This window comes from Pyrus communis, chromosome 16 (assembly GCF_963583255.1).
Source record: "Pyrus communis chromosome 16, drPyrComm1.1, whole genome shotgun sequence".
NCBI classification, from domain to species: domain Eukaryota; kingdom Viridiplantae; phylum Streptophyta; class Magnoliopsida; order Rosales; family Rosaceae; genus Pyrus; species Pyrus communis.
In genome coordinates, this window is record NC_084818.1 from 14014259 (window position 1) to 14038167 (window position 23909).

At 36.1% G+C, this 23909-nt stretch overlaps 2 protein-coding genes across 2 annotated transcripts; both read left to right on the forward strand.

Moving 5' to 3' along the window:
* The first annotated feature begins 11148 nt into the window (after positions 1-11148).
* Positions 11149-11805, forward strand: LOC137719852 (zinc finger BED domain-containing protein RICESLEEPER 3-like). Its single transcript, XM_068458854.1, has 3 exons — positions 11149-11460; positions 11577-11675; positions 11773-11805. Exons 1-3 carry the CDS (start codon positions 11149-11151, stop codon positions 11803-11805), a joined length of 444 nt encoding a protein of 147 aa, XP_068314955.1.
* A 1785-nt stretch (positions 11806-13590) lies between these two features.
* LOC137720082 (8-hydroxygeraniol dehydrogenase-like) lies at positions 13591-18098 on the forward strand. The gene is made up of 5 exons (XM_068459092.1): positions 13591-13811; positions 13905-14018; positions 16438-16951; positions 17465-17618; positions 17708-18098. The coding sequence occupies exons 1-5, from the start codon at positions 13714-13716 to the stop codon at positions 17914-17916; spliced, it is 1089 nt and encodes a 362-aa protein (XP_068315193.1). The 5' UTR covers positions 13591-13713; the 3' UTR covers positions 17917-18098.
* The last annotated feature ends 5811 nt before the right edge of the window (positions 18099-23909 follow it).

Consider the following 23909-nt stretch of genomic DNA (forward strand, 5'->3'; position numbering starts at 1 on the left):
GTCGACCTCAAAGCCGAGGGCTCGAGCCTCACATATACGTTGGAACCTAGCTTTCATTGCTGGATCGGAAGTTTTCTGGATAATTTGCTCAGCATCAGGGCAAGTTAGTGCTAGGTCGAGGGCTTCCTGACATGCCTTGGGTAGTTTGTATCCCGTATGTACTCCAAGGATTCACCGAGGAATAGAGGGTGCAGATTACGCCATACTTTTACTAACGGTTCTTGTGGTGGTAGCGGGGGAAGTTTACTTTCAGCCTCTTGTCTAAAATGCTCGAGACGAGCTCTCATCTCTCCAGGCCGAAGAAGGAGCTTGATGCGTTTCTCGAACTCTTCAATGGTGGTTTCAAAGTCGCGATCAACTGCCTTTTTCTCTTGAAATAATTCAGCCATAATGGTCTGGGTAGGCCGGTCGTCACCGCTTCCTATTGCCTCTTTTGGCTGCCATCGGGTAGTCGAATTAGCCTGTGCTTCTTGTCGTCGAGCCATGCAATCTATCCGCTGGTGACAACGTTTTTTAGACTTAGATAACGCCGTATACAGGCCAGTTGGAGAATTGTAATTGTACCAACGTTGGTCACATGGCTTTGGTGGCTTGAAGGTTTTTCGACTTACTGATGAACTTCGAGCTCCTTGAGTTGTGCGAGTAATAGTCCTCATTATAGAATAGCGCGTTAAAGTCAAGACGTCGTCTGACTGGGGCTGGGTCTTTTGCTTGTACCTGTGGGCCGAGTGTCTAGAACACTTGCCGTCGTGGGCCGGCACCGATTTGCTTCGGCAGTTTTGCTGCCGTTGTGAATGGCAGACATGAAGTTAGCGCCGGAGATGCTATATTTTTAGGTTCAATTCTTGTTTTACAGTGGTCGCATAAAACCATTGATTCATTAGTGTCTTCGAAACTAGAACCTGGCATGGGTTCAACGATGGCTAGCCCTGAAAACTCTGTGGGTGGTGCATTTGAAAATAAATCAATCTTCAGTCTCGGCTGACCATTCTGCTTACAGACATGCTGCACCGGGATGAATTCGGCCGTCCTTTTTCCTTTGTTTTTAGGGAGATGAGCATCCACCATACCAATTGTCATCGAGGGGAAAGGATTGACGTCAACCGCCATCTGTTTCTCCAAGAATTTTAACTTACCCTTCTCAATCCAACTTTGAATCGCATCACGGAACACAACGCAATTATTGGTAGCATGCTTGTTTGAATTATGGTACTTGCAATTCTTCGGCCTTAGGGATGTTATGTCCTGGCCGAAGTTTGATGATCTTTGCTACCAACAACTGGTCAAAAATTGCATCGGCTTTGGTAATATCGAAAGTGTAAACTTTTGATGTTTTAATCATCTCCTCAGAGGCCGAGCGGGTCTTGGCATCTTTGGGACTGATTTGAGCTAATGCCTTGCAAACGTATGGTTTATCTATCACTATTTCAGCCGCGTCTACACTGGCGTATTGGGGGTCCTCGCTTTCAGCCAATGCATAACTGACCGTGGGATTCTTGTATATTGTTTCCCGGGATGGGGACTTCGATATTTTTTTCCTCTCGGAGCAAATAATAATACTACTCAACGTGCTGAGCAAGTTCGTACATATCTCGAATATTTGCCCCCAGGAATTTCTTTTTGTATTCCACATCCAGGCCATTTAGGGCAATTCTGACGAATTCAACTTCAGGGAGAGGTACTCGACACCAATTCCTGGCCGACTTGAACCTTGTTAAGTATTCCATTGGCAATTCGTCTGAAACTTGAGCCATCCTAGCCAACGATGAAACGGACATTTCCATCCCTGTTCGATAAAATTGTTCATGGAATTTCTCAACCAATTCCTCCCAACTCTAGACGGAGTTTGGTGGGAGATTAATGTACTAAGCAAAAGCTGAACATGTCAGTGAAAAGTTGAATAGCCGTAGTTTATGGAAGTCGCTATTGACATCCCCACATTGCGCCGTGAACCAAGCTACATGTTCTAACGAGGATAAGGATAATTCTCCGGCGAAAAGACTGAAGTAGGGGATCTTAAAGCCTTTAGGGTATTCAAACTTTTCCACATAAGTCGGGTACGGATGGATGAATTTGGGAACTTTTGCCCCTTTTTTTAAGGCCGAGTCGATCATTCTTTGGACCTCGGTTATATTGACGGATGCTGTTTCTGCTCCCTGGTCAGGTCCATCAGATCTACTGTTTGATCTGCTTTTCTTTTCCAAGTCAATTGGTTGTAACCAAGCAGATCTTTTCTCGGCTTGTAATGGAACATTCTTAAGGGGAGGTTGTCGAGGTTGGCCGACATGGCCATCTTTGAAGGCTTTACTAACCAATAGTTCAAGCATCCTAGTTTGTGTATCACTATTGCTTCGTATTGCGTCAAGTAAATCATTCATTTTCTAGCCAATCGATTGCTCGACCTGCCGAGATTGTTCATCAAGTTGTCTTCGAAGAAACGACCTAGTTGGTGGATTAGAACCTTCGCCACCATCTTCATCGCAATCTTTCACTATTCCTTCGATGAAAATGCCTGCCGTTTGGTTGGGAATTTCTGGGTTGCGAGGCTGTTCGTTGAGACAAATTTCCTTTTCTCGACGTGTTACACTTGTAGCCTTGGGTGGCGCAACAATGAGGGGATTTTGTGCCTGAGACAAATCTTGTCCAAGGCCTTGCACTGGTAAGTTAGTTGTTGACTTTCCCATGATTGTTTTCTTCTTTACAGACTGTGTGTCAATGGTCATGAACTCCGAAGGTTTAGCACAAGGTCCTACTGGGCGTGCCAAAATGTTGACCCTAAAAATTAAAAAGCCTATGTGGCGCGCAGGCCGAGTAACTAATAAGTTAACTATGTCATTTGGTTGAATATGGGGCGTGCCAACTCATCGGCCGAGCTCGCCCGAGGAGTAAAATTTGTTGATGTTGCGTTGAGCGCGTTGCTGACTTCTTTATCTTGCAACTACATCCGAGGAAGGAACAAATCTCGGCCTTTGGATTCTCGAGCCTGAAGACAAGGCTGCTAGTTCTGCGAAGTTCACAAATCGTTGGCGCCGGATTCGATCACAGTGATTGTATTCGTGAGAGTATAAGCACGTCGAATCGACACCAAACTATACAGACACAAGTATTCAAAGGTGATGTATGTCTTGATGGTGAATGTGGTTCGGCCGTTATAATGCCGAACTCTAAAACTTACTTGGGAGTATCCAATCATAAAATTACTCGGCATTTAATGCACTAAATGTCGTAACTCGTAACACCTCACTTCGCCGAGAAGGCTAATAAGATGACCTCTGCCAATAAGGATTCGAAAATCCTTCACGACCGAGACTTGGATAGATAATCAGTCGACCTCGACGCAGTGTTGTTTATCCAAACTGAAGGTGCTCCTCGGTTGGCTGATTCTACGGCAACAATGCTGTTTATCCAAACTGAAGATGTTGGCTAGTTGCCTTCATAGTGTTGTTTATCCAAATTGAAGATGTGTTGACGGAAAAAAGAAAATAAAAAAATCTCAAGATGTTTGAGAGGTTTGCGCAGGGCAATTGTGTGTTGAATTGGAGGTCCCCTAAATTGCACCCTCCTTTCTCTATTTATAGCAGCAAATCCTCCTTGAGATCGAGTCAAAATCGTATCTGGATTGGGACTTTTTGTTCTGTTCCAACTCCACTTCAACCAATCCTACCCCTATTAGGACTTTGAACTTACCCCCTTTTTGAGGCCATATTCATTGTTGGTCGAGAATCCAAATCGCACTAGAACTTCTTTGACCCCTTTGCTCATTCGACCTACTCCTTCTTGCTATAGGACTCGACCATCCTTGCTGAATGGCCCGGGACCACCAAGCAGCCCATAGTGTATTTGAAATAGCTTTGGGCCGAACATAAACCTACACTTGGCCCATCACTATTATTTTGGGCCTGAACACCAAATTAGGATTTTGTGGCATAAATTGTATATGTGTTGTAATAGTTGGTTACATATTTGTCTACATGGCAGTCTATTTGAAATTTAGGTTTTATTTGAATGTTTAAAATTAGGTGGATTTTTGTTTGGACAATAGGAGTTTCAAGGGCCGATATCAAAAGAACCCTTTTTATTTCAACATCCCCTTTAAGTCGTGCACAGATTTTACCCCAAGTTTCTTCCTCAAGTAACCAAACTTTCTTGATAAGGACTATGTGAAGATGTCTGATATTTGCTCATTTGTATGGCAGTAAAGCAAATCAATTTTCCCTTGCTGTAATGCATCTTTGATGAAATGATACCTTCTATCAATAATGCTTGGTTTTTTTTATGAAAGACAAGATTTTTGGTGATAGCTATAGTAGAAGTGTCATCACACAATAATGGAGTTGCTTCAGTTGTTAACTCCCCAAAGTCCTCCAAAACAAACCTCAGCCATATAGCATGATCACAACACAATCATAATCATCAATAACCAAGATTTGGATGAAAAGTAATTCTCATTACACAAGTAATGCGAGCCAATTTCATGGCTTAATTCCCAATACTCAAAGGTAAAGGTACAAAAGCGTAATACCTAAGCTCTGATACGACTAAAATTGTCACACTCCGGTCCCAAGATACATCAATGATCAACACGTAATGTCATCACGTACCTATTCAACTATCATGCCTCGCTCCCAAGACATGATGAAAATTGACCCAACGGTCCAATAGCGTGTTAACTTTTCCTTTATTTCATGGTTGCTTCTAACCTTTGTGTTAAATTACCTATGTGCCCTAAGATGGGATCCAGCCATTCATCATTTACCTTTTGTTAATTTCGACATTCTAATGTTACTTTATAGCTGAAAATATAGAGTTCTCGAATCACTCAATGGAACTCAACTAGCGTGATTCACTGGATTTCAGACTACTTAGGCCATCTCTAATCGAAGGAGGGCCAGAGGACTCGTTTTAGCCCTCTGGCCCTCTAAGAAATTAATATTTTAATGAACAGTGCATGACCATATTTCTTACCATCTCCAACCGATGGCCCAGAGGATCATAAGCCAAACATAGCCCTGTGATGAAAAATCATCTCCAACTGAGGGCCAAAGGGCTATAGTATGAAATGTGAAGAATTGAAATAAAATGAGGTAAGATAGTATGGAATGGTGAAAAATAAGTGAGAAATAGTGTAGGAAAAAATTAGAAATTAGAAATTAATAAAAAATAAAAAACGTCCCAAAAAAAAAAAAAAAAGTGGGCTAGGCAAAAGAAATAAATAAAGTGAGATGGGCAAAAAAAAGATTCATAAACCCTAAAGTGGGCTGGGCAAATGGAAAAGAACAAAAAAAAAAAAAAAAAAAAAGGGCTAGCTAGCTGGCTAGAGATGGCTAGCTCGTTAGCCAAATTGGCTAGTTTTGGCCCAGTGGGGGCCCACAAGCCTTTGGCCTAGCCCTCAGTTGGAGATAGCTTTAGTGACATTTCGGGCAATTTTCAACCATATGACCCTCTGGTTGGATCGGTTGGCGATGGCCTTACAAAACCACATAACATCCAGGATTGTCACTTCATCTTTTACGCATATCCCCCTATCTTCCAACAACAATTCCACAATCATGACAATTAATCGGTTCAATGATGCGCAATTGACATTTAACTATGTTAATACTTTACTAAGTTTAATAAAGCCAACCTCCATTAATCAACCATTAAAATCATATATTCCCTTACTAAGTTTAATCAAAGATGCGCAATATTGATATTTAACTGTGTTAATCAACCATTAAATAAGATGAAAAAAGGCCGAAAGACCACCATAGTCACAATGTTCCACATAATTAATATAAAATTATAGCAAAAAAATTACAAGGTACGATTACTTTGATACATAATGATGTTACGGTACGTTTTGTAATGTTGATTTAGCACGTACCGGTCTTTAGCACGCATGGTAAGGTTTATTTGAAACATACCAATCATGTGGTCTGTACAACTAGGCCTAGCAATTTCTGACACGACCCGATAACCCGATACGACACGAAATTAACAGGTGTTTAGGTCAACACGATAACGAATCGGATCGTTATCGGGTAACCTGATAAGCACCTGTTAAGATAACGGGTTGATTCGGGTATACACGTGGGTAACACGATACACGATAAGTAGAATATTATTTTTATAATTTTATAACCCTAAAAAAATACTGAAATAATTATATACATTAATTTTACAATTTTATACCCCTAAAAATTATAATATATATATATATACATATATTAAATTAACTATAAAGTTTATTATAATTATAATAATTATATATACTATAATAATTATACCCCCAAAATATTAACAATCTATAATAATTATATATATATATATATATTAAATTTTATAAAAACTATAATAATTATTAATTAATAATTTAATATGCATGATGAATTGCATGATTTTGCATCCATTGATGTGATTTCTTTCCATTCAATTTCTTGCCGTTGCCGCCCTTTTTGAAAAAAAAATGGAGGGAAAATGAAAATGTTAAGAAAAGTTGAAAATGAAACAAAAAAGTGAGGGAATTAGGGAAAGATGTTGAAGGGAAAAGTGAAAATGATAAGAAAAAGTTGAAAAGGAAACAAAAAAGAGAGGGAAAAATGAAAATTAATAGAAGTGGTGAGAATTTTTTTTTTTTTTTTAAAGTTATTAGCTCTTTATCACACACATGACATATCTCACTATTTTTATAATGACACACGTGATGTATGTACTATTCCGTGTACCAGTCAATTATAATTTATACGTACAAAATAAATAGATTTAAATCTACTTAATAAATATATATATACACACACACACACGGAACTTGATTGATGGCATACGAATTCTCCAAAACTAATTTCAACGATCCCAACCGTCAAACTTGTTTGTATATGCTTTGAGATCACATCAACAAAAAATCGTAAAAAATAAACATTCAGAGATCAAGTAACGGGACAAAGCTTTTCGACGGTTATAAACGAAAAATCACGACTTAACGGTTATTTTAACTTCGATTTTGATGATTTTTTATAGCTACACTCCTTGACCCTATATGAAATACAATGAATGAATTCGATCTTCAATTTAAAATATTTACACAAGTGGATACCACAAAATCTTATGTTATACTTGATGAAAGTATAAATAAACTCTAAGAAGTGTTAGTTAATCTATTGTTTTTATGGGATACGAATTCTCTTAAACTAATTTCAACGATCCAAACCGTCAAACTTGTTTGTATATGCTTTGAGATCACATCAGCAAAAAATCACAAAAAACAAACATTCAGAGATCAAGTAACGGGACAAAGCTTTTCAACGGTTATAAATGAAAAATCACGATTTAACGGTTATTTTAACTCCGATTTTGATGATTTTTTATAACTACACTCCTTGACCCTATATGAATACAATGAATGAATTCGATCTTCAATTTAAAATATTTACACAAGTGGATACCACAAAATCTTATGTTATACTTAATGAAAGTATAAATAAACTCTAATTGTTAGTCAATCTATCGTTTTGATGGGATACGAATTCTCCAAAACTAATTTCAATGATCCAAACCGTCAAACTTGTTTGTATATGCTTGGAGATCACATCAGCAAAAAATCACAAAAAAAAATCATTCAGAGCTCAAGTAACGGGACAAAGCTTTTCAACGGTTATAAACGAAAAATCAAGATTTAACGGTTATTTTAACTCCGATTTTGATGATTTTTTACAGCTACACTCCTTGACCCTCTATGAATACAATGAATGAATTCGATCTTCAATTTAAAATATTTACACAAGTGGATACCACAAAATCTTATGTTATACTTAATGAAAGTATAAATAAACTCTAAGTGTTAGTCAATCTATCGTTTTGATTGGATACGAATTCTCCAAAACTAATTTCAACGATCCAAACCGTCAAAATTGTTTGTATATGCTTGGAGATCACATCAGCAAAAAATCACAAAAAAAAAACATTCAGAGATCAAGTAATGGGACAAAGCTTTTCGACGGTTATAAACGAAAAATCAAGATTTAACGGTTATTTTAACTCTGATTTTGATGAATTTTTACAGCTACACTCCTTGACCCTATATGAATACAAAGAATGAATTTGATCTTCAATTTAAAATATTTACACTAGTGGATGTGGATATCACAAAATCTTATGTTATAATTTATATACTTAATAAAAGTATAAATCAACTATAATATTAATAATTATATACATTAATTTAACAATTTTATATCCCTAAAAAGTAAAAACTATAATAATTATATATATTAAATTAAATTTAAAAATTGATGACCATTGGATCGGCTGAGATTAAATCTCAACCGTCCATTTGATAATTATATATATATATATTTTATTAAATTTAAAAAATTGATAACCATTGGATCGGCTGAGATTTAATCTCAGCCGTCCATTGTGTAGGCTATTACTCTTCTTTTCTCTCTCATTAACTCAGCTTAACAGTCTCTGTCTGTCTGTCTCTCTCGAGTCTCGAATCCTCGATCGACTTCGTCTTCGACTCCGAGACCTCATGCCATCACGCGGACGCGGCGCCTCACGGGCCCTCACCTCAGTCTCAGATCAATGACCTCACTCTCCTCGTCGTCCTCGAGTCTCGACCTCACCCAAGTCCCAGACTGTCAGTGTCACCCTCCTCACTCAGTCACTCAGTCAGTTTCCTCACTCCTCACCGGTTCACCCACTCTGTCACCCTCCTCACTCCTCAGTCTGCCCTCCTCCTCACTGCACAAGTTAAGAAATTCCTGTAATAAACTCAAGGGTTTCTGAATTAGGGCTTGTCGAATTAGGAATTTCTTAAATTAGGGTTTCTAAATTGGGGCTTTTGGAATTAGGAATTTCTGAAATTGAAGTTTCTGAATTAGGGATTTTGAATAGGGACTCTGAATTTGGGCTTTTGGAAATCGAAATTTCTTAAATTAGGGTTTCTAAATTGGGGCTTTTGGAATTAGGAATTTCTGAAATTGAAGTTTCTGAATTAGGGATTTTAATTAGGGACTCTGAATTTGGGCTTTTGGAATTCGAAATTTCTGAAATTCATGTTTCTGAATTAGGGATTATGAATAGGGACTCTGAATTAGGGCTTTTGGAATTCGAAATTTCTGAAATTCATGTTTCTGAATTAGGGATTTTGAAATTCATGTTTCTGAATTAGGGATTTTGAAATTCATGTTTCTGAATTACTGAATTAGGGATTTTGAAATTCATGTTTCTGAATTAGGGATTTTGAAATTCATGTTTCTAAATTAGGGATTTTGAATAGGGATTCTGAAGTACAAGAGAGATGACGCACGGGCCGCACACGGCCTCACGCTGCCACGCACACCTGCTATGAAAAATTAGGTTAGAGTTAAAATAGATAATTAAAAATACCCATATTCTCTTAGTCATAGTGGAATGTGGTTACATCTGATCTGAGACATTTCCAGAGAACATGGTTTTCCAGAGAACATGTATTCAAATTTTCAAACAGTCTGTCTCAAAACCATTTACCTAATCCTCATTTTCTAACCCTCAAAAATCTTTCCGAAAGTCACCACTTGCATTGCCAATCATGATGATAATTGATAAAGCATCTTCTCTTGCCATCGTGGTTTATATTATAGGGCCTACTAATTTAGTCAAAATCATTTGATATTCCATTATTTGCTTACTGTTTGCTTACTGTTTGCTTACTGTTTGAGTGCGGTTATAACTTATATATGTGAAATTGAAATAGTTATATATGTGAATTTGAAATGGATATGTGAATTTGAAATGGATATGGTATGAAATTGGTATGAGCAAGATTTTAAAATTTTGTTTTTCTTTCTTGAAGCAATGGATGTTGTAGAGCAAGATTTTACGAATCTTAGTGATGGAGGGTCAGTGGAAGTGACAATGGGAATGCAACCTGATCATGGAAGTGAAAATACAGAAGATACAAATACAAGTCCGGCAAAGAAAAAGGCTAGAGTGATCAAATTAGGTAAGCGAACACTCAGGTTTCCTGTTTGGAAAACTTTCAACAAATTGACTACTGTTTTTGAAGATGGTAAAAGTCGAGCTCAATGCAAAGATTGTAAGAAACTGGTAATAGATGATAGTCATCATAGGACGGGTAATATGAATAGACATTTGAAAACATGCCCTGGACAGACTAGTGGAGTATTGTCGGTGCCTGAGTTTTGTTCCCAAAACTTTGATCTTGTGGTATTCCGTGGGTTATTGGTAGAGGCCATAATCAAGCATAATCTTCCCTTTAGTTTTTCTGAGTACGAGGGAATTAGGGCTTTGTTTGCATATATATCTCCTGATATTAAGTTACCATGTAGAAATACAATTAAAGCTTGTGCGTTAAGGATGTTCAAAAATGAAAAACAAAGGCTTCATAATTTGTTAGCCTCAGTTGAAGGTAGAATTTGTTTGACATCAGACTTATGGACCTCGCAATGCACTGATGGGTATCTTGCTCTTACTGCTCACTTTGTAGACAAAGATTGGAAATTGCATAAGAGAATTTTAAGTTTTTGTCACATGCCTCCTCCTTATACTGGTGTTGCATTATCTGAGAAAATTAATGCATTGGTGACTGAGTGGGGGATTGAGAAGAAGTTATTTTCTATTACTTTGGATAATGCTTCTTCAAATATTTCTTTTGTTAGCATTTTGAAGAATCAATTGAATCTTAGAAGTCTTCTCGTGATGAATGGTGACTTTTTTCATGTGCGTTGTTGTGCTCATGTCTTGAATTTGATAGTTCAAGATGGACTTAAAGAAATTGATTCTTCGGTGATAAAAATTCGTGAATGCATCAAGTATATAAAGGGCTCTGAGGCTAGGAAACTAAAGTTTTGTGAATGTGTTAGACAAGTAGGGATATTGGATAGTAGGAGAGGGTTGAGACAAGATGTCCCTACTAGATGGAACTCAACCTATATTATGCTAGATAGTGCAATTTTCTATCAATATGCTTTGATTCATTTAGGGTTGAGTGATTCCAATTTTACTAGTTGTCCATCTTTTGAAGAGTGGGATAAAATAATGAAGATTTCCTAGTTTTTGGGGTACTTTTATGAGGTTACTTGCTTATTCTCTGGGACAAAGTACCCCACATCAAATTTGTTCTTCCCTAAGGTCTTTGTAATCCAACTTCAAATTAAGGCAGCCATGAATGACTCTGAAAGCTTCATGAAGAAGATGAGATCTTACATGTACATGAAGTTTGAGAAGTATTGGTCTGAGTACAGTTTGATTTTGGCAATCACAATCATCTTAGACCCTCGTTATAAATTGCATTTTGTGGATTGGGCTTACACAAAACTTCATGGTGTGAATTCGGTTGAATTTACAAAGGTTGATGACAAATTGAATGATCTTTTTGGTGTGTACTTGGAAAAACTTTCACATCTTGATAATTCAAATACTGCAGTGAATTCAGTGCCTATTCATCAAACAGAATATGTGGATGTTATCTTTGAGGTAATCTAAGTTTGTTTTTATTTACTTTATATATTTGTAGATTGTAGTATTAGTACTATAATAAGTGTTGAAATTATATTTGAAATTGACATGATGCCTGCTTTTTTATGATGTAGGATTTTGATAATAATTATGATGGTTCAAGTTCGATTGAAAAAAATGAATTGCATAAGTATTTGGAGGATAAAAGAATAGATAGAAAAGTAGACATAGATGTTCTTTCTTGGTGGCAAATGGAGCGTTTTCATTATCCGATACTTTCTCAATTAGTACGAGATGTGTTAACGATTCCCATTTCAACTGTTGCATCAGAATCTGCATTTAGTATTGGGGGTACAGTACTAGATCAATATCGTAGTTCATTATTACCAGAAACAGTTCAAGTTTTGTTGTGCACACGAGATTGGCTATTTGGAAAAGGAGGTAATATATTTTTATATGGTATAGTATTATTATTTTATTTCTTTTCATAATTATTTTGTTTAACTTTTCATAATTTGAATGATTTTTAATGTTTGCTTTTTCTATACTTAATTTATGCGGAAGAGAGTTCTAACGCGGAAAACCTTACTGAAAACATCTTCAACATAACTCTTGAAGGCAATAGATCAAGCCAAAGTTCCAATACAATTTCATGATGATCGATGTAAATTGAAGATTTTGTAAATAGAGGTGTAAACTTTTGAGAAAGACTTACAATCTTAAAAACAAAAACTCTTTATCCTTGCACATTTAATATTTGTAATAGATTAGTAGTGTATGTATTATTTTTTTTATTAGGCTTTTATTTTCGAGTGTAGATATAGTACTTGAACGAGAAATGTTTTAATGTTTTGAAGTAATATTTATGTGGCAATGTGTGGTATGTGCAAATTTTTAAAAAAAATATTTTTTTCTTAACGGGTCATAACGGGTCGGGTCACTTTACCCACCTATTAAGGACCCGTTAAGATAACGGGTGTGACACGACACGACCCGTTAAGATAACAGGTGTTACACGAAAACGACACGAACACGATAGACACGACCCGTTTGCCAAGCCTATGTACAACAGTATTTCGTGAGGCGTACCAAAAGTTGAGGCGTTATATATCTGTCATATTTAATTCGTCTTTGTATTAGTACATTAATGTTCCACATAATTAATTTAAAATTATACCAAAAAAGTTTCGAACTTTTTTTGGTTAAAAAAAAAAAAAAGAGAAGAAAAGAAAAAGCTTTAAAGCCTTTTTGCCTCACGTACCATAGTCGTCAATCATGCGATAGAGCTGAATTGAAAATGAGGAACAAATACACAGCAGTAAAACTGGAGTAAAACCATGTTTGATTATGCTGAAATCTGCAATGATAAATTGATAACTGGGAAAAACTTCACACCAGATCTCAAAAAGTCCGGCAACCACAAAAAAATAAAAAATAAAAAATAAAAAAATCAGAATACTAAAGAAAATTAAACAAAAAATAAATTGTTAACCAACCAAATATAACAAATGTACCTGGGATCATTCAATACGGAAAAGGATCCCCGCCGGATCTTCTTTGTGGGGATCCGGCGGATCAAGCAATCACGATCGTTCATCGTATATCATGCGGTCAGTTTTTGTTAGATATTATTTATATTTAAATTTAAATTTAAATTTTAAAATAATTTTTGACCGCACGATATACAAGAAACGGTCGTGATTGCTTAATCTCCGGATCCCTACAAAGAGGATCTTTTCCATTCAAAAGAATCTTCAACAATTTGATCTGTCTGTCTCCCACTCGCATCCTTCCTTGAAAATGAAACCAAAAAGCCCACAACGCATCAGAGAAACAGAAACCTCAAAAACCAGCGGATAAACCCAAAATCCTCAATAAAAACTTGAGGCCATCCAAATTTCAAATGTGAGAGATAAATCTGAAAAAACACAAGCAAACGTGCAGCAAGCTCTTATAAAAAAGCCGCAGTAAAACAAACCTCGAACTAGAACCACAAACTCGGAAATTACTAATTAGCATTTTAATTTCAATATTTATTTACCCGTACTTTTGTTGCAAATCACAACCGTGAACGCCTACATTTAAAAGGCCGAAATGGTAGTTGAGATGATAATCTAATGTTAAATTAGATCTGGCTATGCGTACTGGCTCTGCCTCCAACTTTTCTATATTTATACCGAAGCTTTAATCACTCTTACCGTGTTGTGGAGCACTCAACATATACACTTGAGAGATTACACTTTCTCCTCCCACTCACTCAGTGCTTCAAAAATGGCAAAGGCTCCGGAACTAGAACACCCTGTGAAGGCCTTTGGATGGGCTGCTAGAGACAAATCTGGCCACCTCTCTCCCTTTAACTTCTCCAGAAGGTAAAATATATATATATATTGCTTAATTTTTCCCTCTAATTTTTTGGCAAATAACCGGTACGTGTGTGTTGATATATGTGTGTGTATGTACAGATCAACAGGTGATGAGGACGTGAGGTTTAAGGTGTTGTATTGTGGGATATGCCACACTGATCTTCACAACATCAAGAATGAATGGGGTATCTCTTTGTACCCTATGGTTCCTGGGTACGTACAAATAACCTCCAAACTTTTGATTATCCTTCTTGTTATTATATATTCTTTTATTTCTTTCTTTTCTTTGGTTTTCTTTATCAATGTATTTTCTGTTAAATTTTAGAAGAGGCACCATAAAAAAAATATGGAAAACAAATAAAAATAAACACAATCACCATCTCTTTATTCGAGTAAACTTAACATAATTAAATGAAGCAAAATGTAGACATAGATGTAGTCACATTTGTTAGAATAAATGTACTTTTTCCTGTGATCTCGAGTTCAAATCTTCGTCTACGCACGTAAATATCGCCTACATAAAAAATGTTTTTGAACACCTATATGTTCAATTTGGCCTTCCCAAACTATCACGCGTATGTGGAAAAAAAAAAAAAAAAAAAAAAAAAAAAAAAAAAAACACACACACACACACACACACAGCTTGTTTAATCTATAAGTTAGAATATAAATTTTGTTTTAAAACAATAATCCATAAGTTATAGACTGTTGAGTTTTCAATTGATCCGTAAAGGGATCGAAACTGGCTTAATCCGTATTTGATTCGTTTATTATTTGGATTGGCAGATCTAATAGTTGTTCGTATCGAAAATAATACAATTCGAATTCAATGTATTGAAAAACTTATGTTAACTATCAGATTTGAATCCTATTTAAATTATAGGTTGAAAATGTCAAATATAATATTATATATTGGGTACTAATACTTTGAGAATCACCCGTGGATTGAGACTCGTTCATCATCTTGGGTAGTACTATTTTTAGAATCACCTGTGGACTGTGACTCGTTTATTTCCTTATATGAGAGGTCTTTAGGACTCATGAACATATTTGTGATAACATTTTAAGTTAGTTTTGAGGTGATTCAACTTGTATGATACAAATTTGACACCAAAATAAAAAAATAAAAAATCTCAATCCAGAATTTTTTTTTTTTTTTTGAATAATACTAGGGAGACAAAATTGTGTAAACTAAAAGATATGTAAGTTAATGATTGAATTATTACTTAAACGTTGATAAATGTGCTCATTTATATTTGTGACGCATCATATAGCTTGTAAATTTTGTCCACAAATTTAGTCTTTCTAGCATCATCCTCTTTTTTTTTTTTTTTTTTTTTGGTTGAATCCATATCTTGTTAATTACATTGAACTTGGGTCGCATTTTTTTTAGTACAACTATGTATATCATACTAAGGGGAGAGGGGCTCGGTTAAGTTATACAATAGGCAATCTAATTTGGTATTGAATTTACTATCTACAAGATTTGAACATAAAACTCTCACTTACAAATAAAGTGAAATATTACCAAATCGTAGTATTGAATGACAATTTGGCTCGCATTTAGATGACCATCAGTTCAATAAGCCTAGTTTTCAATAATATGGGCGAGCCCAACTGTGAACTGTACCTGACTCCCTAATAAACACACACCATTAATTTCAGCGGTCACCGACTCAACTTCGTCTCGTATATATAATAATTGTACCGTCAATTGCCCTTCAATGTTGTCAACGAACTCAACTACTCAAGGGCATAGCATGTAATGCATGTCAAACTACTGATTAATAGTTGGCCCAGCCGAAATTAAAAGGTATATTGGACTATATTAACTTGATTTGGAACATGTATGTACACATAATTTGGTATGGGCAAATCTCCCTTGTCAACTCTTTTTCATAAATGATTTTTTTTTTTTTTTGTTTTTTGGTACAACGATATATTTTAAATTAAGGAGATGGGGAAGTTTGGTTAAGTCATACAATGGACAACCTATTTTGGTATCGAATTCATCATCCATGAAATTCGAACCTTAGATCTCTCACTTACAAGTGAAGAGGAATACCACTAGACCGTAGTACTAAGTGACTTCATAAATGCTATTTCTATTTTTGTTTTTGTTTTTTTGTTTTTTTTTTTCCATCTTTTTTCAACTAAGCTCTTATTTTACTAAATAAAACAAGAATTGGTAGAAGATATCCACGCACAGAGCAAGAAGGAAAGGATGCCGGTTGCTATTCAATCCGGTGTTATAGACTTGCCAAAATTTAATCATGAAGAACTTAACCAATAAATAAGTTTTTAATATAACTATATATTTACATTAAAGGATAGATGAAAAAATTGAGTTCAAACTCGTCATGTACAAAAATTAAATGTAAGGCCTCTAATATACGAAATACTTCTTTATAAAAAATATAGAGCTATGGTGCGGTACTTAGTGGCCCAAATAAGTTCTTAAAACATTTAAAATTTCTTACAACATTATGGTCTTTGCATTTTTTGTTACAAGGACTGCTCAACACATGCATAATACATGGGCAATTGCTAGTTTTATTTAATTAAACACATCTAAAAAATTTTAATATCAAAACGAAAAGCAAAATTGGAATTTAATTTGGCTAACTTTCAGGCACGAGATTGTGGGGGAAGTGACAGAAGTGGGAAGCAAGGTGAGTAAAGTGAAAGAAGGAGACAAAGTGGGTGTGGGCTGCATGGTTGGTGCTTGCCATGCATGCGAGAGCTGCAACAGCAACCTTGAAAACTACTGCCCCAAAATGATACTTACCTACGGTTCCATTTACGCCGACAGAACTGTCACATATGGAGGTTACTCGGACACAATGGTCGCCAATGAGCGCTACATTGTTCGTTTCCCCGAGAACCTGCCACTTGATGCTGGTGCTCCTCTACTTTGTGCAGGGATCACAGTTTATAGTCCCCTGAAGTATTTTGGCTTAGCCGAGCCTGGTAAGCATGTTGGCATTGTAGGCCTTGGCGGGCTTGGTCACGTCGGTGTGAAATTCGCTAAGGCCTTTGGGGCAAAAGTGACTGTGATTAGTACCTCCCCTAGCAAGAAAGATGAAGCTCTGAAGCGACTTGGGGCTGATTCATTCGTGGTTAGCCGCGACCCCCAGCAAATGCAGGTTCATTTCTAGCCAATTTCATTATGATATGTTAGCTTGTTTTGCTCTCATTAAATTAATCCTTTTTTAAATGTCAATAGAGGATCAGGCAAGATTAATTTCTCGGTGCACTTGTCACCGGCAGAACCACATTAAGGGCTACCCTGGGCTGTAGCCTAGGTAGCTTTCGGTAGAACATAAAATTTTACATGTAATTTTAGTGATTTTTTAATGTAGCCCACTATATATTTAGTCATTAATTCGAATTCTCTCAGTTTAATTATATAATATAGTTTACAAACCATTTTTTTTTCTCATCGCTTCTTGTCCATGTACAAGTTTGAATTTGTTTGAATAACGAAAGTTTTTGACTCACCTTGTGAAAATTTTCTTAAGCTAGCTGATACTGTAAAAAAAATATAGTATCAAGTTTCCTTTTTTATAAAGATTTAAATCTTTAAGCTAGCCCACCCGGTGAAAAATTTCTAACTCCTTCATTGGCACTTGTGATGATTTTGTACATATTAATTGCAGGCTGCCATAGGAACACTGGATGGCATCATCGACACAGTCTCAGCTGCGCATCCCATTGTGCCCTTACTTGGTCTTTTGAAGCCCCATGGGAAGCTTATTCTGGTGGGCATAGCAGATAAGCCACTTGACCTCCATGTGTTTCCTTTAATCATGGGTAAGTACAAAACTCCTGGATAATTTGTATATTATCTCGTAAATTATTTCGGCCTAAAATCTAAAATGATTATGAATATGTGAATCTAGGAAGGAAGTCGGTGGCGGGTAGTGGAATCGGAGGAATGAAGGAGACCCAAGAAATGATTGATTTTGCAGCAAAACATAACATAACGGCGGAGGTTGAAGTTATCTCAATGGATTACGTGAACACAGCAATGGAGCGTCTCGCTAAGAATGACGTTAGATACCGATTTGTGATTGATGTTGGAAACACACTGGCTGCTAGCGAAGATTGAAGACTCAAGAAGGGAAATAATTAATGAAATGTGTTGGTCTAAGTAACCAAATTTCATCCAAGTATGTAAGTTGATATGTGTATGAGACGGTTTATTTAGCTTCTCTCGCTATTTGATATTTCAAATAAGAAATGTTGGAACCTTATTGGTCTTACTAAATATATTGTTAAATTAAGAATTAATTAGAGTTAATATTTGAATCACACACTATCCTTAAAAGAAGGACCTATATAAGCTGACCTGAAAGAGTGGTAGATAACCCACTTTGGTATTTAACATAGATATTACGGTTACCAGCTGATGCCCTTTATAGGTGGGAATCAGTTAGGGTTTGTCTATATCTATATATATAAAGGAGCACCTCAAATGGTAAAATATTTGTTGACACATCCCGACCTGGGATGTCGACTCCGAATCAAGCTGTATTGGCCGACACCTGCAAGGTGGCAAAGCCATAAAGTATATTGATGTGGATGATGTGAATAAATTTAAACTTAAAAGTGCCTAAGTACAAAGTGCGCAGTGAGCGGGTATGAACCCATTTCACACGTGATGACAGAGCATAAGTACAGTATAGTAAAATAGGGTGAGAATTATACCATAGATGGTAATTGTCTACCCTAAGATTTGCCAATAATCCTCGTTGGTACGAAAACTCTGCTACTAGAACCTGGAGGGGCGAAAAATAAGGGTGAGTGGGCCTGAAAATAAAGTTTTTAATAAAAACCTTTTGAAAACATTATAACCCCTTGTCGTAAAACTTGTATAGTTTCCAGAATATACTACTACATAGGTATGAAAACCAATGCACAAGAGCAGCGAAAACTAAAGTATGCCATGTCATAATATTTCAACAATAATAAATGTAAGCCAGGTGTGAAACCAATATAAAATAGTATACTAGTAGGAGTCGCCTAACATGACCTATACGATTGGACCTGTAGCTCATCAACATATGTCTGCACATGAGTCAGAGTCACCTAATGTGACTTGTAAGGCAGGCTGGGTGTGAATAAGTACGCTCAAGTGTTACGATCACGTGAAAGTTGTACGATAAATCGTGGGTCACCTATGAGTCGAAACCACCTATTGTGGTTTGTATGATAGGCTAGCACCAAAACTTGGATCCAAGGTGAGCGTGTGGTGCGGGAGGTGAACTATCACGTGAAAGCTGTGCCCTGGCCTCAGGCGGGAGCACTAACACCAGGGTGCAACCTAATAAGCTCTAAATGCATAAATACATAGCAATATGCAATGCAACAAGGCCAATCACATGCTAACTCACCTGAAGCTTACCTGAGCCTCCGCAACATCAAATAGTGTAATTCACAATTCATACTAATGCAACAATATAGTAATAAACGGTATAGACATGGCATACAAGGCATAAATTCATTTAAAAACTTTTTCTGGAAATCGTAAAGCTTATATATATATATAGAAAACAACAAATGCTCACTCAAATGAGGTCCACACTACAGCTTCCTAGCACGAATATCAAGGCATCACGAACGATCGTCGCCTAGAACAAATATTCAGCCACGTCTCAAAATTCTTATCGATAGAACACGTAACTTACATAAAACATATCCCCAAGGATGTTTTAAAATGATTCGAGACCTATTGACCAAAAGTTAGTCGTTGGTCAAAGATCGACGGTAGGGTCCACAACCCTACATAACTTGATCTGGAAGATCCGCATCACATATTTCTGATCCGTAACTTCCAAAGATCCACATTATGCTTCTAAAACATCACAGTAAGGTTTCATTACGATCCAATGGTTGGATCTCCACCAATTGCAAGTGCAAGTGGCGGTTAACGTTTTGTTTTATGAACTTACAAATCCAATTCGAGAAGATCTGTACATCGGATTCCCGATCCATGAGTTCCTATGATCTTCATATATTACGTACTATAACGTATTAAAGTTTGGTGATGATCCAACAGTCGGATCGTCAATTGCTATAATAATCAAGTGGCGAATCCTATCAAAACTATGCTCAAATGATGAGATTTCATCAATCTAACTTCACCTATAGAATTGAGGTATCAAACTTAGCTTAGGAAGGTCAGGGGATGCCTCGACCCATGTGCCGCTGCCACGCGCCGCCATGTAACTTCACAGAAATTAAGATCTCAGTTAGTACCTGTTACCAAGTCCAATTTGGCCAGGAAAAGCCTCAAATCGCCACGAACTCACCAAGACCCTAGAATTTGGGTGTTTCTTGATTCGTCCTCAAATCGACTTTGACACTCCAACCAATGATTGGGCATTGTTCCTAAGCTCAAGGGAAGTATATTGGTGGTGGCAATTGAATGGAAATATTGCAGGAATGGCGGATTCACCGCCGTAGGTGCCCTTAAAGCTGTACCTTCGATCTTCACAAATTAAGGCCCAAATCCCTCGATTTTTAGGTGTAACATGAAGAAGGGAGGTCGTGGGATTGATCCTAGGTGGTGGCAACGGTCAATTTGCTAAGTGATTGCCAAAATCACCACTGGGTTGTGTAGAAACCACGTCTGGTAGGCGGGGAGGAACCGGGTTAAGGGTGATCTGGTGCTCCTCCACTCTCTCATTTCCCCTCCTTTCTTCTCTCCCCCATTGGTCACTCTCTTTTTCTCTTCTTTCTGATTGGGCATCTCGCCCCTCCTTTCTCTCCTTTATATTTCATCTCCACCGCCCATCTTTCCTTTCCTTCAATCTCAGCCACACACGTGACTTTCCAGATTTGGCTCCAAAAATCTGGAGCTTTCCAGAAAATATTCAAATTACCATTTTGTTCCTATTTTTACATGCCCATAACTTCTTCGTTCTAACTCCAAATCACATTCCATTTTCCCCCACGCGTTCGTAGCGATGAGTACTACCCAAATATGCCAAGAAAGTGGATCTTACATGACACGACAAGGTGGTTTATTAAAATCAATGTATTTGCCTTAAAAGGGCATTTTTGTAAATTCACATTTTAAAATTATAAAACAATAATTTTTAGGGGCAGGTCGTTACATTTGCCACTTAGTACTACGGTCTAGTGGTATTCCTTTTCACCTACAACTGAGATAATATCGTATGCTAAAATAAAAATTTTAAAAAAATGATGAAACATTTTAAATACTATAAATTACCCCTCAAGAATTTTAAAATTACAATTGAATGAAAAGGACTTAAAATAATTCAACAAATATTAATTTTGATTGAATTTAAAATTTTAAACATTAAAATTTTGAACTTTAGAAAAATAATAATAAAACCCCACATTAGTGGGTGGTTTATATTTAACTTCTAATTTATTTTCAAAAATATTTTTAATAACAATATATAAATAGAAAAACTTGAATTTCGTAATTTTTTTTATATAAAAAATCATAAAAAAAACTTTAATTTAACATACAAATGTCAATCACCACTACAAAAGAGGCTATCACTGGCGGTGTAAAAACAAAAAAGAAACCCCAATTACTGTCGGATTTTTGGTAAAAATCCAACATCAAATAATGCAATGTCGGATAGGGGAACCGAGTATTGACGTCGGTTAGTCCCCTTAATCCACCTCCATGAAGCAAAGTGATATAAAATAAAAAAAGAACAACAATGTCGGTTAAAAGTGACATCGAACTTTACGTCGCTTAGAAGCGACATTAAATTCTGACATGATGGCGGTCCTAACCGACATCAAGTAACAATTAAACAATTAAAATATCAAACCTACAGTCGGTCCTAAACAACATTACATAACATCTCGATAAATAAAATAATTATTATGTTGTCGCCCATAAGCGACACCAAATATATTAATAATAATAAAAAAATTGGCTTTAGTTTTTAATTAATAATAATTAAAAAAATTTATATAAAAATAATTCCCACCATATTGCATATATAGGCCAAAGCAAACACTAATAAAACTATTAACAATAACAATAGTACCAAACACTAAAAATTATCCACCATACCTACAATTAACTACAATTCTTAAAAATGTACAACACATACATATTCTTCCCGAACTCTTTCAAAAGATTTTGAACCAATTGTGTGGTTCATTGTTTTCAACTGCCGATTATGCTTATTTTTTAAGCAATCTCCTGAAAAATAAGAGAATTTATTACACAAATTTCAAGGTATAATAAAATAAGTCATAAACGGAAGATTTCTGACGTTGAATTAAAAGCCAATGACGTCGAATTAAATGAAGCTTGGTGTTGGTTAAAACCAACACCAACTTCTAACACACTTTACTGATATGGACGTCAAATTAAATGAAGCCACTTCCTAACACACTTTATTGAAATTTACGTGGCGTCGATTTAGATGAAATTTGGTGTCAGTTCTAATTGACATCGTCTTATGACACACTTTATTGAAATGTCGGGTGCGTCAGTTTAAATGGAGTTTGCATCGGTTAAAAACGACACGTTCACTGACACACTGACTGCAAACTCTTCTCAATCCATTTCCTCATGCAAAACAAGCAGGAAAATTCTCATCTAAATATTTCAAATTATCCGTCGTCGATCAATTCTTTATGTACTCAACTAACTCAAATAAAATCCCTACAAAATTAAATTGTAAATAAAAATTAAACATAAGAGGAGAAAATAAAATTACTAAAAGCAAGAAAAACTTACTGTGAAGAAGAAGGAATTAATGAAGTTGGAAGAACAAATAAGAAAGATGAGAGAGATAAAGAACAAAACATGGGGGAGAGTTTATAAATTGGAAGAAGAAATAAGAAAGACGCAATAGAGGAAGAAGAAAACACGAGGAGGGTATATAAAGGCCACCAATCTGTCACCTACAACCAACACCGTGTTTCAAACTATTTAAAAAAAAAAAAAAAAATCCATGTAGGCTACTATCGACACAAGCTTTGAAAATATTAAAAAACTTTCATTAGTGTCGGGTAGAAGCGACACCAGTCTTCTTTTAACCGACGCTAACTTTATGTGGGTTACAACTGACACAAATTTTTTATGGGACACCACTATTTCAAAAAATATTAAAATCTATGTCGGTCATACGCGACATTAACAGTTTATGTTGGTTATAAGCGAGATAGATAGTTTATGTCGCTTATAACTGACATTAATTCTGACACCATGTTAAGTAGGTGTCGGAAATGTCTTATCAATCACTATGTTATATAAAACCGACACCAATCACTGACACAATAAGGCCCTTTTGTAATAGTCAATTGTCATAGGTGTATAGATATGACAAAAGGCTAGTATCGACATAAAAGAGGTCCATGCTCACGAGAAAGAGGTCCATGCTCACGAGAAAACGTGTATTCTATACAAAAAACTAGCCTATTACTAATAAAAAAACATAAGGTTCTCAATGAGTAGAAGCTCTTCTTTTAAGGAAAGATTAGGGTTTGCTTAGGGTTCGGTGACATTCCTTTCTTGGATTTCTTTCTTATTTTATCAGATTTATGTGCTGCTGATTCTTGTATGCGTGGGTAGATACTATGTTAGGGTCTTGAGTTTTCTCAATCAGCCTGGGACCTTTCCTTATGGGTTTGCATTCTCTTGTGGGTTTTGCTACTTGACTATAATGAAATTCGTGGGGCTACGTTTTTGTCGTGGGTTTAAGGGTTCCTGGGTTATAGGGGTTGTGGGGTTTCTGTTAGAATTTGGATATTTAGGGAAGAATGATGTAAAAGAAATAACAAAACACAAGGAATTTTCAATATTGCATTCTGCAAAACATTGCTGCTAGCTTGATGATTTCATTCAACATTCCCTTCTTCATTTTCTTACATTCTTATCTCAAGCATTATAGATGGTACATGTCCTTGACAATGGACAGTTGGATGTATGAATCTCAGCCATTCACGTGTTCTAATCCTAGCCCTACAACCATTCTTAGCAACTAGGATCCTATATGCTTTCATTCTTGCATAAATTAGCCGTTATGTTTAAAACATAAAACTAGTCGTTAGACCCTTAAGTCCTTTGAGTCCGGGCTTCAAACCTTCAAGGCTGCA

Bases quoted from the DNA above. Each gene is read 5' to 3' on its own strand.
- LOC137719852 (XM_068458854.1), top strand. From the start codon at position 11,149: ATGAATGACTCTGAAAGCTTCATGAAGAAGATGAGATCTTACATGTAC. The intron at 11,461-11,576 runs GTAATCTAAGTT...TTTATGATGTAG, and splicing joins ATGTGGATGTTATCTTTGAG to GATTTTGATAATAATTATGA. The intron at 11,676-11,772 runs GTTCTTTCTTGG...CTGTTGCATCAG, and splicing joins ATAGAAAAGTAGACATAGAT to AATCTGCATTTAGTATTGGG.
- LOC137720082 (XM_068459092.1), top strand. From the start codon at position 13,714: ATGGCAAAGGCTCCGGAACTAGAACACCCTGTGAAGGCCTTTGGATGG. The intron at 13,812-13,904 runs GTAAAATATATA...GTGTATGTACAG, and splicing joins CCCTTTAACTTCTCCAGAAG to ATCAACAGGTGATGAGGACG. The intron at 14,019-16,437 runs GTACGTACAAAT...GCTAACTTTCAG, and splicing joins TTGTACCCTATGGTTCCTGG to GCACGAGATTGTGGGGGAAG.